This window comes from Pinus tabuliformis, chromosome 8 (genome assembly GCF_031772625.1).
Source record: "Pinus tabuliformis cultivar Carrire ecotype Pingquan chromosome 8, CPIR1, whole genome shotgun sequence".
NCBI classification, from domain to species: Eukaryota; Viridiplantae; Streptophyta; class Pinopsida; order Pinales; family Pinaceae; genus Pinus; species Pinus tabuliformis.
The window spans coordinates 1427408244-1427424174 of NC_142294.1; the positions used below are offsets into that span (position 1 = coordinate 1427408244).

General features: G+C 37.7%; 1 protein-coding gene across 1 annotated transcript in view; it reads left to right on the forward strand.

Annotated features, from left to right (window-relative positions):
- LOC149241008 (ABC transporter B family member 10-like) overlaps window positions 1-15931 on the forward strand; it is a 28030-nt gene that overhangs the window by 4024 nt on the left and 8075 nt on the right. Inside the window, exons 5-6 of the mRNA XM_089373856.1 lie at window positions 14195-14454; window positions 15217-15533. Coding sequence (XP_089229982.1) covers window positions 14195-14454; window positions 15217-15533 — 577 coding nt within the window. The remainder of the gene's footprint in view (window positions 1-14194; window positions 14455-15216; window positions 15534-15931) is intronic.

Genomic DNA, 15931 nt, shown 5'->3' on the forward strand with positions numbered 1-15931 from the left:
GATTCACCAGTCTATGCTGAAAAGCATCTTCCTCTTGACAGAGGGATTCACCAAAGACAACAGATCTTCCTCTTAACAGAGGGATTCACCGGAGACTGTGCTGAAAAGCATCTTCCTCTTTAACAGAGGGATTCACCAAGAACTTCCACCAAAAACAAAATTACTCTGCCTCCATCTGAGATTTTACACTGCTGTGTGTAAAAATCTTTTACATTCACTACTGTAAAAACAAGATCTTACATTTACTGCTGTAAAGAAAAAAAAATCCTCTTGTTTCATTCACGATTTCCCTTTTCACTGCTGTGTGAAAGATTTCATGATTTGCAGTGATGCGTGCTTCCCTTCTCCTCATTACATTTTGTTTCTTCAACAAAAAAATAATCTTCATGCAGCTGCATTACAAAATAAAACTTTTGTCTCTACTGGAGAGATCAACACACTGCTGTGTGGAAATTACACATACGCGCTCCCGCGTGCTTCCCCTTTTGTTTTCACAACAAAACAACTATGTGCTCCCCCTTGGATTTCATATGCGTTCTCAAAATAATACACTTGTGCTGCTGCACATTCCACATTTTTTTTTAACAACAAAAACTACCTCACGCTGCTGCGTGGATCCCATTTCTTCAACGAACTACATTGATGTGTATATTCACTGCACACTTCCCTCACATTACATTACAATTTTCAATCTCTGCACTGCTGTGCATTTTTATTTTTCTTTTGCGCTGCTGCACACTTCAGTTCACAGTGCTGCGGCCATTTCATTTGATACCTTACTCCAGAACAACAACTAAAACTTTGTTTTTACTCTTACCCTAAAACGAGCAACTCTTGTGCATTAAAGAAAATTGAATGTTTTACCAACATTCACTGACTGAAGTAAATTTCCTCAATTACTTTAGAATGGAGATAAATTAATTTCTGGAGCGTATGTACAGTCTGTGAATTCACTGCAGCAAATGGCGGTCAAACGAAAATCTTTACTCCACGCAATCTCCATGCCTTGCAGACCTGTACGCAGCTTTGACTTGATCGACAGCGGACAATCATCCTTGCAATCGAACGAATATAGCTTGCCCAAACCAAACGAACATTACCGGCTGGGGAATGAGCGTTTTTGAAACCGTACTGAGGACACACGTCAACAGGTCGCACTGATCAGAGCCCTTGGAGGAAAAACAACTTTCGATGAAAATCGGTGCGATGAGCACCAGCGGTTTTCTGGAGTAGTTTTACGGTCGCCGTTTAATGGTCGTTGTTCAACTGTCGGCTTCAGGCAACACTTCACGGCAGTTGGAATTAATATTCCAACACTCCCCTTTAATTTCAACTGCTGGGTTAAAATTACAGTTCCTTTGCTTGCTCTTGGCCTAAGCTCCTTAACATCCTTCTCATCCAAATTTCTTGACATGCTGCTGTTGTAGCTGCCACATATTCTGCCTCTACTGTAATGATCAAGAATTACTGGCTCCCCATAAGTGCATGCATCATCTTCTTTCGGCAAAGTCTTCTCAAAAGAAACTTAGATTGGCTGGGGAGCTCAAAGGACTTTCGGACTGTATTTCCTTCCTTCACCATACTTGTGTAAATTTCTTCTTTTGCATGGTTCTAGCTTGTGTAAGAGCCCATGTTAAGTTACAATCACGTGCCATATGACCAATGTTATGACACTTGAAGCATTCTACATTGTTCATGAATAAGATTTCATGATTTCTTCCTGTAAAGTTGTTTCTTGGAGGTTGTCGGAGACTATAACATCTATCTCTATGAGATGCCATACAGTCTTTTGCCATATGACCAAAGTTTAAACAAGAATAACAATAACCAAAAAATGAACTTTGGTACCTGGGAGATGGAGGTTTCCCTGATGTACTTCTGAAGCCTTTTTTCCTTGAGATCCTTTGATGATTACCATTCTCTCTTGCCTCTCTGACATCATCTACATTTCTTTTTGGCGCTGGTTTTCTACTTGGAGCAAGATTTCTTCTATTGTAGCCTTGATTTTTCTCCTTGCCTTTGTTGGAATTAGGAGCATCACAATTTCTTTGTGGCTTCTTCACATCTCTTTTGCTTAAAGCATTTTCATTCTTGTTTGAGGGTTCACCTTCATACCCGAGTCCTGATTTATCAAATGGACATCTGTGATAGCTGAGCATGTCATCCAAGGCTTGAGAGCTCTTCATGATTTTGTTCATCCCTTCAACCTTTCTTCTGAGGAGGACAATCTCTTCTTCCAATCTTTCACACTCATTATTTTTCTTTGCAAGTTGTTCCTCAGTTTCTTCCTTGCTACGTGTAGCTTCAGCTGCTACTATTTTAAGAGAGATGATCTCTGACTTCATTTTGAAGATTTTTTCATTCTTTTCTTGACTGCTCTCCATTTTCTTCTCAGCTTCTTGTGCTTGTTTCCTGGCTTCTTGTAATTGAGACTTAAGGGAGGAGACCTCTACCTTGTACTGACCAATCTCTTCTTCAAGTTTGTTCACGCTCTTGTGCCTTTGTTCAAGTTGACTTGACAAGGTATTTTCCTGCTTCTTTGGTTTATTCAATTGATTTGTCATGGATATGACTTCTTCATGATGCTTCCTTTTGCTTTGATCAAGTTCCTTCTTAAGCTTGGCGAGCTCTTCATCCCTTTCTTGTACTTGAAGCTTGATGAGGTCAACCTTCTCATTTTCAGCTTCTATGATGGGTTCAGAATTTCCTTCTTGATTGATGGTCATGGTCAGTGCTCCCTTTGCGTGAAGGTCATGAAGTCTGTCCCATATATCCTTTGCTGATGAATATTTTCCTAGATTCTTCTTTACAGAATCAGGCAGCCCATCCAAGATTATCTTTGCTGCTTTTGCATTGTACTCCTTGGATTCTCTATCCTTCCTGCTATCATCAATCACTGATTCCCAAATTTCAATCCCTTGAGACTGTAAGAAAACCCTCATTTTTACTTCCCATATATAATAATTCCCATTGAACCTTGGGGCCTCAAATAGAAAGCTTTCAAGTTGATTGTCTTCTATTTTAGTAGTAGAGGGAGACACATTCTTAGCAGGATTGGTGACTTTCTTCTTTGACCTCGCCATTTGACTGAGTATCTAAAATAACTGATTGTCTTCAATAATAACACAGAAAACTTTGAGAAATACCTGGATCCTTTTGCTGAGTCTTCACGCTGTTGAAGAAGCTGCTGCAGCAAGAATCCTTCCTTCAGCTTCTTTGACACCTTCAAAGAGCCTGGACTAGCTTTGATACCATGTTGGAAATTTATGGTAATTTCGAACAAACTGAACAGAGAGACAATGCTCTGTTTTAACGTTGGGAATTTTTTCTGCTAAAATTCCAAAAACAAAACAAACACAACACAGAGAATGATACTCTGCTAGGAATTTCTGATAATTCCAGAACAAAAAAAAATCACTTGAACAGAGGATAATACTCTGTTTTACAACACAAGATCTTTAACACGGGATTTTGCTACAGACAGAATTTCAGCTTGCTGAAGATAAATTTTCAGCAACAAACAAAAAAAACTTCTATTCATTTACAATAAACCAACTGTTACAAAACTTCTTCCTCACATAGAGGGATTCACCAGAGATTATGCTGAAGAGCATCTTCCTCTTAACCAGAGGGATTCACCAATCTATGCTGAAAAGCATCTTTCTCTTGACAGAGGGATTCACCAAAGATTATGTTGAAAAGCATCTTCCTCTTAACCAGAGGGATTCACCAGTCTATGCTGAAAAGCATCTTCCTCTTGACAGAGGGATTCACCAAAGACAACATATCTTCCTCTTAACAGAGGGATTCACCGGAGACTGTGTTGAAAAGCATCTTCCTCTTTAACAGAGGGATTCACCAAGAACTTCCACCAAAAACAAAATTACTTTGCCTCCACCTGATATTTTACACTGTTGTGTGTAAAAATATTTTACATTCACTACCGTAAAAACAAGATCTTACATTTACTGTTGTAAAGAAAAAAAAATTCCTCTTGTTTCATTCATGATTGCCCTTCTCACTGCTGTGTGAAAGATTTCATGATTTGCACTGATGCGTGCTTCCCTTCTCCTCATTATATTTCGTTTCTTCAACAAAAAAATAATCTTCATGCTGCTGCATTACAAAATAAAACTTTTGTCTCTGCTGGAGAGATCAACACACTGCTGTGTGGAAATTACACATACGCGCTCCCGCGTGCTTCCCCTTTTGTTTTCACAACAAAACAACTACGTGCTCACCCTTGGATTTCATATGCATTCTCAAAACAATATGCTTGTGCTGCTGCACATTCCACATTTTTTTTAACAACAAAAACTACCTCACGCTGCTGCGTGGATCTCATTTCTTCAACGAACTACACTGCTGTGTATATTGACTGCACGCTTCCCTCACATTGCATTACAATTTTCAATCTCTGCACTGCTGTGCATTTTTATTTTTCTTTTGCGCTGCTGCACACTTTAGTTCACAGTGCTGCGCCCATTTCATTTGATACCTTACTCCAGAACAACAACTAAAACTTTGTTTTTACTCTTACCCTAAAACGAGCAACTCCTATGCATTAAAGAAAATTGAATTTTTTACCAACATTCACTGACTCAAGTGAATTTCCTCAATTACTTTGGTATGGAGATAAATTAATTTATGGGGCGTATGTACAATCTGTGAATTCACTGCAGCAAACAGCAGTCAAACGAAAATCTTTACTCCACGCGATCTCCATTCCCTATAGACCTGTACGCAGCTTTGACTTGATCGACAGCGGACAGTCATCCTCGCAATCGGACGAATATCACTTGCCCAAACCAAACGAACATTACCGGCTGGGGAATGAGCGGTTTTGAAACCATACTGAGGACACGCGTCAATAGGTCGCACTGATCGGAGCCCTTGGAGGAAAAACAACTTTTGATGAAAAGCGGTGCGATGAGCACCGGCGGTTTTCTGGAGTAGTTTTACGGTCGCCGTTTAATGGTCGTTGTTCAACTGTCGGCTTCCGGCAACACTGCACGGTAGTTGGAATTAATATTCCAACACTCCCCTTTAATTTCAACTGCTGGGTTAAAATTACAGTTCCTTTGCTTGCTCTTGGCCTAAGCTCCTTAACATCCTTCTCATCCAAATTTCTTGACATGTTGCTGCTGTAGCTGCCACATATTCTGCCTCTACTGTAATGATCAAGAATTACTAGCTCCCCCTAAGTGTATGCATCATCTTCTTTCGGCAAAGTCTTCTCAAAAGAAACTTAGATTGGCTGGGGAGCTCAAAGGACTTTCGGACTGTATTTCCTTCCTTCTCCATACTTGTGTAACTTTCTTCTTTTGCATGGTTCTAGCTTGTGTAAGAGCCCATGTTAAGCTACAATCACGTGCCATATGACCAATGTTATGACACTTGAAGCATTCTACATTGTTCATGAATAAGATTTCATGATTTCTTCCTGTAAAGTTGTTTCTTGGAGGTTGTCGGAGACTATAACATCTATCTCTATGAGATGCCTTACAGTTTTTTTCCATATGACCAAAGTTTGAACAAGAATTACAATAACCAAAAAATGAACTTTGGTACCTGGGAGATGGAGGTTTCCTTGATGTACTTCTGAAGCCTTGTTGCCTTGAGATCCTTTAATGATTACCATTCCCTCTTGCCTCTTTGACATTATCTACATTTCTTTTTGGAGCTGGTTTTCTACTTGGAGCAAGATTTCTTCTATTGTAGCCTTGATTTTTCTCCTTGCCTTTGCTAGAACTAGGAGCATCACAATTTCCTTCTGGCTTCTTCACATCCCTTTTGCTTAAAGCATTTTCATTCTTGTTTGAGGGTTCACCTTCATACCCGAGTCCTGATTTATCAAATGGACATCTGTGATAGCTGAGCATGTCATCCAAGGCTTGAGAGCTCTTCATGATTTTGTTCATCCCTTCAACCTTTCTTCTGAGGAGGACAATCTCTTCTTCCAATCTTTCACACTCATTATTCTTCTTTGCAAGTTGTTCCTCAGTTTCTTCCTTGCTACGAGTAGCTTCAGCTGCTACTATTTTAAGGGAGATGATCTCTGACTTCATTTTGAAGATTTCTTCATTCTTTGCTTGACTACTCTCCATTTTCTTCTTAGCTTCTTGTGCCTGTTTCCTGGCTTCTTGTAATTGAGACTTAAGGGAGGAGACCTCTACCTTCTACTGACCAATCTCTTTTTCAAGTTTGTTCACGCTCTTGTGCCTTTGTTCAAGTTGACTTGACAAGGTAGTTTCCTGCTTCTTTGCTTTATTCAATTGAGTTGTCATGGATATGACTTCTTCATGATGCTTCCTTTTGCTTTGATCAAGTTCCTTCTTAAGCTTGGCAAGCCCTTCATCCCTTTCTTGTACTTGAAGCTTGATGAGGTCAACCTTCTCATTTTCAGCTTCTATGATGGGTTCAGAATTTCCTTCTTGATTGATGGTCATGGTCAGTGCTCCCTTTGCGTGAAGGTCATGAAGTCTGTCCCATATATCCTTTGCTGATGAATATTTTCCTAGATTCTTCTTTACAAAATCAGGCAGCCCATCCAAGATTATCTTTTCTACTTTTGCATTGTACTCCTTGGATTCTCTATCCTGCCTGCTATCATCAATCACTGATTCCCAAATTTCGATCCCTTGAGACTGTAAGAAAACCCTCATTTTTACTTCCCATATATAATAATTCCCATTGAACCTTGGGGCCTCAAATAGAAAGCTTTCAAGTTGATTGTCTTCTATTTTAGTAGTAGAGGGAGACACATTCTTAGCAGGATTGGTGACTTTCTTCTTTGACCTCGCCATTTGACTGAGTATCTAAAATAACTGACTGTCTTCAATAGTAACACAGAAAACTTTGAGAAATACCTGGATCCTTTTGTTGAGTCTTCACACTGCTGAAGAAGTTGCTGCAGCAAGAATCCTTCCTTCAGCTTCTTTGACACCTTCAGAGAGCCTGGACGAGCTCTGATACCATGTTGGAAATTTCTGATAATTTCGAACAAACTGAACAGAGAGACAATGCTCTGTTTTAACGTTGGGAATTTTTTCTGCTAAAATTCCAAAAACAATACAAACACAACACAGAGAATGATACTCTGCTAGGAATTTCTAATAATTCCAGAACAAAAAAAAATCACTTGAACAGAGGATAATACTCTGTTTTACAACACAGGATCTTGCTGTAGACAGAATTTCAGCTTGCTGAAGATAAAGTTTCAACAACAAACAAAAAAACTTCTATTCATTTACAATAACCAACTGTTACAAAACTTCTTCCTCACATAGAGGGATTCACCAGAGATTATGCTGAAGATCATCTTCCTCTTAACCAGAGGGATTCACCCGTCTATGCTGAAAAGCATCTGTCTCTTGACAGAGGGATTCACCAAAGATTATGCTGAAGAGCATCTTCCTCTTAACCAGAGGGATTCACCAGTCTATGTTGAAAAGCATCTTCCTCTTGACAGAGGGATTCACCAAAGACAACAGATCTTCCTCTTAACAGAGGGATTCACAAGAGACTATGCTGAAAAGCATCTTCCTCTTTAACAGAGGGATTCACCAAGAACTTCCACCAAAAACAAAATTACTCTGCCTCCACCTGAGATTTTACATTGCTGTGTGTTAAAATCTTTTAATTCACTACCGTAAAAACAAGATCTTACATTTACTGCTGTAAAGAAAGAAAAATCCTCTTGTTTCATTCACGATTGCCCTTTTCACTGCTGTGTGAAAGATTTCATGATTTGCACTGATGCGTGCTTCCCTTCTCCTCATTACATTTCGTTTCTTCAACAAAAAAATAATCTTCATGCTGCTGCATTACAAAATAAAACTTTTGTCTCTGCTGGAGAGATCAACACACTGCTGTGTGGAAATTACACATACGCGCTGCCGCGTGCTTCCCCTTTTGTTTTCACAACAAAACAACTACGTGCTCCCCCTTGGATTTCATATGCGTTCTCAAAACAATATACTTGTGCTGCTGCACATTCCACATTTTTTTTTAACAACAAAAACTACCTCACGCTGCTGCGTGGATTCTCATTTCTTCAACGAACTACACTGCTGTGTATATTCACTGCACGCTTCCCTCACATTACATTACAATTTTCAATCTCTGCACAGCTGTGCATTTTTATTTTTCTTTTGCACTGCTGCACACTTCAGTTCACAATGCTGCACCCATTTCATTTGATACCTTACTCCAGAACAACAACTAAAACTTTGTTTTTACTCTTACCCTAAAACGAGCAACTCTTGTGCATTAAAGAAAATTGAATGTTTTACCAACATTCACTGACTAAAGTAAATTTTCTCAATTACTTCGGTATGGAGATAAATTAATTTCTGGAGCGTATGTACAATCTGTGAATTCACTGTAGCAAACGGCGGTCAAACGAAAATCTTTACTCCACGCAATCTCCATGCCCTGCAGACCTGTACGCAGCTTTGACTTGATCGACAGCGGACAGTCATCCTCGCAATTGGACGAATATCGCTTGCCCAAACCAAACGAACATTATCGGCCGGGGAATGAGCGGTTTTGAAACCGTATTAAGGACACGTGTCAACAGGTCGCACTGATCGGAGCCCTTGGAGGAAAAACAGCTTTCGATGAAAAGCGGTGCAATGAGCACCGACGGTTTTTTGGAGTAGTTTTACGGTCGCCGTTTAATGGTCGTTGTTCAACTCTCGACTTCTGGCAACACTGCACGGCAGTTGGAATTAATATTCCAGCACTCCCCTTTAATTTCAACTGCTGGGTTAAAATTACAGTTCATTTTGCTTGCTCTTGGCCTAAGCTCCTTAACATCCTTCTCATCCAAATTTCTTGACATGCTGCTGCTATAGCTGCCACATATTCTGCCTTTACTGTAATGATCAAGAATTACTGGCTCCCCCTAAGTGTAAGCATCATCTTCTTTCGGCAAAGTCTTCTCAAAAAAAACTTAGATTGGCTGGGGAGCTCAAAGGACTTTCAGACTGTATTTCCTTCCTTCTCCATACTTGTGTAGCTTTCTTCTTTTGCATGGTTCTAGCTTGTGTAAGAGCCCATGTTAAGTTACAATCACGTGCCATATGACCAATGTTATGACACTTGAAGCATTCTACATTGTTCATGAATAATATTTCATGATTTCTTCCTGTAAAGTTGTTTCTTGGAGGTTGTCGGAGACTATAACATCTATCTCTATGAGATGCCTTACAGTCTTTTGCCATATGACCAAAGTTTGAACAAGAATAACAATAACCAAAAAATGAACTTTGGTACCTGGGAGATGGAGGTTTCCTTGATGTACTTCTGAAGCCTTTTTGCCTTGAGATTCTTTGATGATTACCATTCCCTCTTGCCTCTTTGACATCATCTACATTTATTTTTGGAGTTGGTTTTCTACTTGGAGCAAGATTTCTGCTATTGTAGCCTTGATTTTTCTCCCTGCCTTTGCTGGAACTAGGAGCATCACAATTTCTCTCTGGCTTCTTCACATCTCTTTTGCTTAAAGCAATTTCATTCTTGTTCGAGGGTTCACCTTCATACCCAAGTCTTGATTTATCAAATGGACATCTATGATAGCTGAGCATGTCATCCAAGACTTGAGAGCTCTTCATGATTTTGTTCATCCCTTTAACCTTTTTTCTGAGGAGGACAATCTCTTCTTCCAATCTTTCACACTCATTATTCTTCTTTGCAAGTTGTTCCTCAGTTTCTTCCTTGCTACGAGTAGCTTCAACTGCTACTATTTTAAGGGAGATGATCTTTGACTTCATTTTGAATATTTCTTCATTCTTTGCTTGACTTCTCTCCATTTTCTTCTCAGCTTCTTGTGCCTGTTTCCTGGCTTCTTGTAATTGAGACTTAAGGGAGGAGACCTCTACCTTCTACTGACCAATCTCTTCTTCAAGTTTGTTCACGCTCTTATGCCTTTGTTTAAGTTGACTTGACAAGGTATTTTCCTGCTTCTTTGGTTTATTCAATTGATTTGTCATGGATATGACTTCTTCATGATGCTTCCTTTTGCTTTGATCAAGTTCCTTCTTAAGCTTGGCGAGCTCTTCATCCCTTTCTTGTACTTGAAGCTTGATGAGGTCAACCTTCTCATTTTCAGCTTCTATGATGGGTTCAGAATTTCCTTCTTGATTGATGGTCATGGTCAGTGCTCCCTTTGCGTGAAGGTCATGAAGTTTGTCCCATATATCCTTTGCTGATGAATATTTTCCTAGATTCTTCTTTACAGAATCAGGCAGCCCATCCAAGATTATCTTTGCTGCTTTTGCATTGTACTCCTTGGATTCTCTATCCTACCTAATATCATCAATCACTGATTCCCAAATTTCTATCCCTTGAGACTGTAAGAAAACCCTCATTTTTACTTCCCATATACAATAATTCCCATTGAATCTTGGGGCCTCAAATAGAAAGCTTTCAAGTTGATTGTCTTCTATTTTAGTAGTAGAGGGAGACACATTCTTAGCATGATTGATGACTTTCTTCTTTGACCTCGCCATTTGACTGAGTATCTAAACTAACTGACTGTCTTCAATAGTAACACAGAAAACTTTGAGAAATACCTGGATCCTTTTGCTGAGTCTTCACGCTGCTAAAAAAGCTGCTGCAACAAGAATCCTTCCTTCAGCTTCTTTGACACCTTCAAAGAGCCTGGACTAGCTATGATACCATGTTGGAAATTTATGGTAATTTCGAACAAACTGAACAGAGAGACAATGCTCTGTTTTAACGTTGGGAATTTTTTCTGCTAAAATTCCAAAAACAAAACAAACACAACACAAAGAATGATACTCTGCTAGGAATTTCTGATAATTCCAGAACAAAAAAAAATCACTTGAACAGAGGATAATACTCTGTTTTACAACACAAGATCTTTAACACAGGATCTTGCTGCAGACAGAATTTCAGCTTGCTGAAGATAAAGTTTCAGCAACAAACAAAAAAAACTTCTATTCATTTACAATAAACCAATTGTTACAAAACATCTTCCTCACATAGAGGGATTCACCAGAGATTATGCTGAAGAGCATCTTCCTCTTAACCAGAGGGATTCACCAGTCTATGCTGAAAAGCATCTTTCTCTTGACAGAGGGATTCACCAAAGATTATGCTGAAGAGCATCTTCCTCTTAACCAGAGGGATTCACCAGTCTATGTTGAAAAGCATCTTCCTCTTGACAGATGGATTCACCAAATACAACAGATCTTCCTCTTAACAGAGGGATTCACCGGAGACTGTGCTGAAAAGCATCTTCCTCTTTAACAGAGGGATTAACCAAGAACTTCCACCAAAAACAAAATTACTCTGCCTCCACCTGAGATTTTACACTGCTGTGTGTAAAAATCTTTTACATTCACTACTGTAAAAACAAGATCTTACATTTACTGCTGTAAAGAAAAAAAAAATCCTCTTGTTTCATTCACGATTTCCCTTCTCACTGTTGTGTGAAAGATTTCATGATTTGCACTGATGCGTGCTTCCCTTCTCCTCATTACATTTCGTTTCTTCAACAAAAAAATAATCTTCATGCTGCTGCATTACAAAATAAAACTTTTGTCTCTGCTAGAGAGATCAACACATCGCTGTGTGGAAATTACACATACGCGCTCCCGCGTGTGTTCCCTTTTGTTTTCACAACAAAACAACTATGTGCTCCCCCTTGGATTTCATATGCGTTCTCAAAACAATATACTTGTGCTGCTGCACATTCCACATTTTTTTTCAACAACAAAAACTACCTCACGCTGCTGCGTGGATTCCCATTTCTTCAACGAACTACACTGCTGTGTATATTCACTGCACGCTTCCCTCACATTACATTACAATTTTCAATCTCTGCACTGCTGTGCATTTTTTTCTTTTGCGCTGCTGCACACTTCAGTTCACAGTGCTGCGCCCATTTCATTTCATACCTTACTCCAGAACAACAACAAAAACTTTGTTTTTACTCTTACCCTAAAACGAGCAACTCCTGTGCATTAAAGAAAATTGAATGTTTTACCAACATTCACTGACTGAAGTAAATTTCCTCAATTACTTCGGTATGGAGATAAATTAATTTCTGGAGCGTATGTACAATCTGTGAATTCACTGCAGCAAACGACGATCAAACAAAAATCTTTACTCCACGCAATCTCCATGCCCTGCAGATCTGTACGCAGCTTTGACTTGATCAACACCGGACAGTCATCCTCGCAATCGGACGAATATCGCTTGCCCAAACCAAACGAACATTACCGGCCAGGGAATGAGCGGTTTTGAAACCGTATTGAGGATATGCGTCAATAGGTCGCACTGATCGGAGCCCTTGGAGGAAAAACAGCTTTCGATGAAAAGCGGTGTGATGAGCACCGGCGGTTTTCTGGAGTAGTTTTACGGTCGCCGTTTAATGGTCGCTGTTCAACTGTCGGCTTCCGGCAACATTGCACGGCAGTTGGAATTAATATTCCAACAAAAAACTGTGTAAACTTCCAAAAGGCTTGTGTGGGTTCAGTGAAATGCCATCTATAAAAGAAATAGTGTAAGTTCCAAATGTTTTTTGTGGGTTCAGTAAAATCTTGCATTCTAGGCAGACCATTGAGGTAGACTGACGAGGATATAGTAGCGTTCCTCAAAATTACTGGTCAAGAAATTTGGCGCTCTGTCCATCCTTGATATCGAATGAAAAAGTTAGTCAGTTATTTTAATTGTGCGCTGATCTCTTATATACAAATTCAAGAGTGAACATTTTGATATTTGCACTATTGCAAGCTATTGCACCCTTTTGTTATGAATCATATGTTTTTAATTTTAACATTTTGTGATGAATTTTACGTTTTTAATTTTAGAAATTTGAATAATCTATAATATTTTTGCACTTTTTTTATATTGGGGTATGAGAGTGAATAATTTTGGAATCATTGTCCAATTTTTCCGGTCAAAAAGATTTTTGTTTTTATTATAAATTCCATGATAGCAGAGAGTGGTTCTTGTTCTTCCGTAACAATCATGTTTATAACATTGTTTAATTTCCGCATTTCCCAACCATGAGCAAAACACAAATCACATTTAGATGGTTGCCCAATTTTCATTTTCCAACAATGATCAGGAAGTGGCATCTAGTTTTATTGTAAATTACATGATTCATTATTAAAAGTTAAATTTTTCCTATTAAGCAATAATAAGAAATTGGCCTTTTCTTATTAATGGTAATTGGACTTTTTTGTAGTAATGGTGAAAAGTGGTTCTTGTTTTTTTTATTGTAAATTAGTTGTTATTGTAAATTCCATGATTATGCCAAGTGGTTTTTGTTTTTATAGAAATAATATCAGTAAAGTGGTTTTTGTATTTATTGTAAACACAGTAATGTTTTACAAAGATTCTTGCTTTTATTGCTGACAGTAAAGTAATGTTTTACAGAGATTCTTGCTTTTATTGCAAAAATGAAAAATGGTTCTGTTTCTTACTGTAAATTAGTTGTTACAGTAAATTCCATGATTATGAAAAGTGATTTTGGTGTTTATAAAAATATAATTAATAAAGTGGTTTTTGTATTTATTGTAAGCTCAGTAATGATGGAAATAGATTTTTGTTTTTATTGTAAATATGAAAAGTGGTTCTGGTTTCTTATGGTAAATTAGTTGTTACTTCGTAAATTCCATGATTATGAGAAGTGATTCTTGTTTTTATAGAAATAATGAGTAAAATAGAGTGGCTTTTGTATTTATTGCAAACTCAGTAATGTGAAAAGAGGTTCTTTGTTTTTATTATAAATATGAAAAGTGATTCTAGTTTCTTACTGTAAATTCCATGATTGTGAGAAATGATTGTAGTTTTTATAGAAATAATATCACTGTGGGCTCTGTATTTATTGTAAACTCAGTAATGGTGAAAAGAGGTTCTTGTTTTATGGTAAATTAGTTGTTCTGTACAATATTTTACATCCCTTTCATAATGGAAATAGTTACAAATTTCTAAATCAGAGAATGACTGATAAAAGTTATCACACTGCAAATTTTTTTTTAAGGTTACTGTTTTTAGGAAGAATAAATAATCCCTATCTGAACGCTTTAGTGGTTAGTCAGAACCTGGTGAATTTTTGTTGCTTGTTGAGATTCTTTTTTCTGGTAGCATAGGTTTCTATACAGTTTCTTTGACAATGATATTAGATCACTGAATTGCCCCTTACTGAAAAGGGCAGGTAATTGGGAATCTGCGGACGGTGTATGCATTCGTCGGGGAGGACAAGGCAGTTAGTTCGTACAAAAATGCTCTGCAGAAAACATATGAGATTGGAAGAAAGAGTGGATTAGCCAAAGGTCTGGGACTGGGATCCATGCACTGCCTGTTGTTCTTGTCCTGGGCGTTGCTGCTCTGGTACACAAGTCGGGTCGTGCACGAAGGGGTAATAGATGGCGGGGAAGCATTCACCACGATGCTCAATGTTGTCACCAGTGGACTGTAAATAATAATTTGACAACTATTTTACCATTCCCACTGGGATTTTTATTCAGGCATCTTTATAAAATAGAATGTCCAGTCTAATTTCTGATTGATCTATGAAAAAATATGGAGAATTACAAAAAGAAAAAAGGTATCATAGTCTTGATACTGATTATCTCAAAGGTATGTCAGACTCAAGCTGCAATAAAGTCATTAGTTGGTGGTGTTATGGGCTTATCCTGTTTGTTTGAGGGGTGAATTCAAATCTCCATTTTTAATTTAATGATATTTTTTTTAATTTAATTATGTTTGAGGTTATATGATTAAATAGATTCAATACTAGGGTTGGAATCCTAAAACAGATTAGTTTGTTAAATTTAACAGTTTTCACATTTATTTTATCCACCTTATCTTCATAGTTCAAAGAAAGATATTGACAATTTTGTAACATTTTAAACTGTATTTAATAGGTAAACAATTTGCTTATCAAATTCTATCTCAACACTTAATAATAAATATGTTAATCTTAACTCACACATGCATATATATACATAATTAACCATGATTAAACTTAATTTTTTAAAAATGAACTTTTTAATAGTCAATTTTTTAAAAATGAGCTTTTTAAAAGTCATTCTCAACAGGTTCTCTTCTCTTCATTCTGGATTTGTCTCTGTTGAAACATAGGCATAGTTGTCATCTTGATTTTGGCAGAGCTGTTTCAACTCCATTTTTTCCCACTGCTGGGTGATGAGAACTTAGCCTGAAGGGTCTGTGCAGGTCTCTTGGACAAGCAGCGCCAGATATAAGTGCATTCGGACGAGCTCAAAGTGCTGCTTATTCTATTTTTGAGATGATAAATCGAGACTCTTCTGGAAAGTCAAGCTCTGGTAAAGGAAGCAGACTAGAGAGCGTAGAGGGAAACCTTGAATTACGAAACGTGCGCTTCAGTTATCCATCTCGTCCAGATGTCATCATATTTGAGGATTTGAGTTTCAGTATTCCAGCGGGGAAGGTGGTTGCCATTGTTGGTGGCAGCGGATCTGGGAAAAGCACTGTTATCTCCTTCATTGAGCGCTTCTATGACCCAATTTCAGGTACAGTCAACTAGCATTTTAAGTGAAGTTAGGTGCTTTCTAATTATCAGATGTTATTGAGTTAGTGAAGTTAGGTGCTTTCTAATTATCAGATGTTATTGAGTTTTTGATCGGAATCTGGCCAAAAAAAATTCATTCAAATTTTTATCTTTGTGATTTAAATTGAATTTTTTATTCTATATATGAATTTAGCATTATAAAATTATTTAAATTGTGAAAAATTTACCACTCAAATTTATAATTCCAACAAATAAATTTCTACTAAACAAATTCAATGAAAAAATATACTTAAAAAAATCCTTAAAACATTTGACGCATTAACTTTTAAGTTATTTATTTTTGAAAATTTTATGGCCGTTGATATCAATATGGGCAAGGTATATTTTTATGGTTTTGGC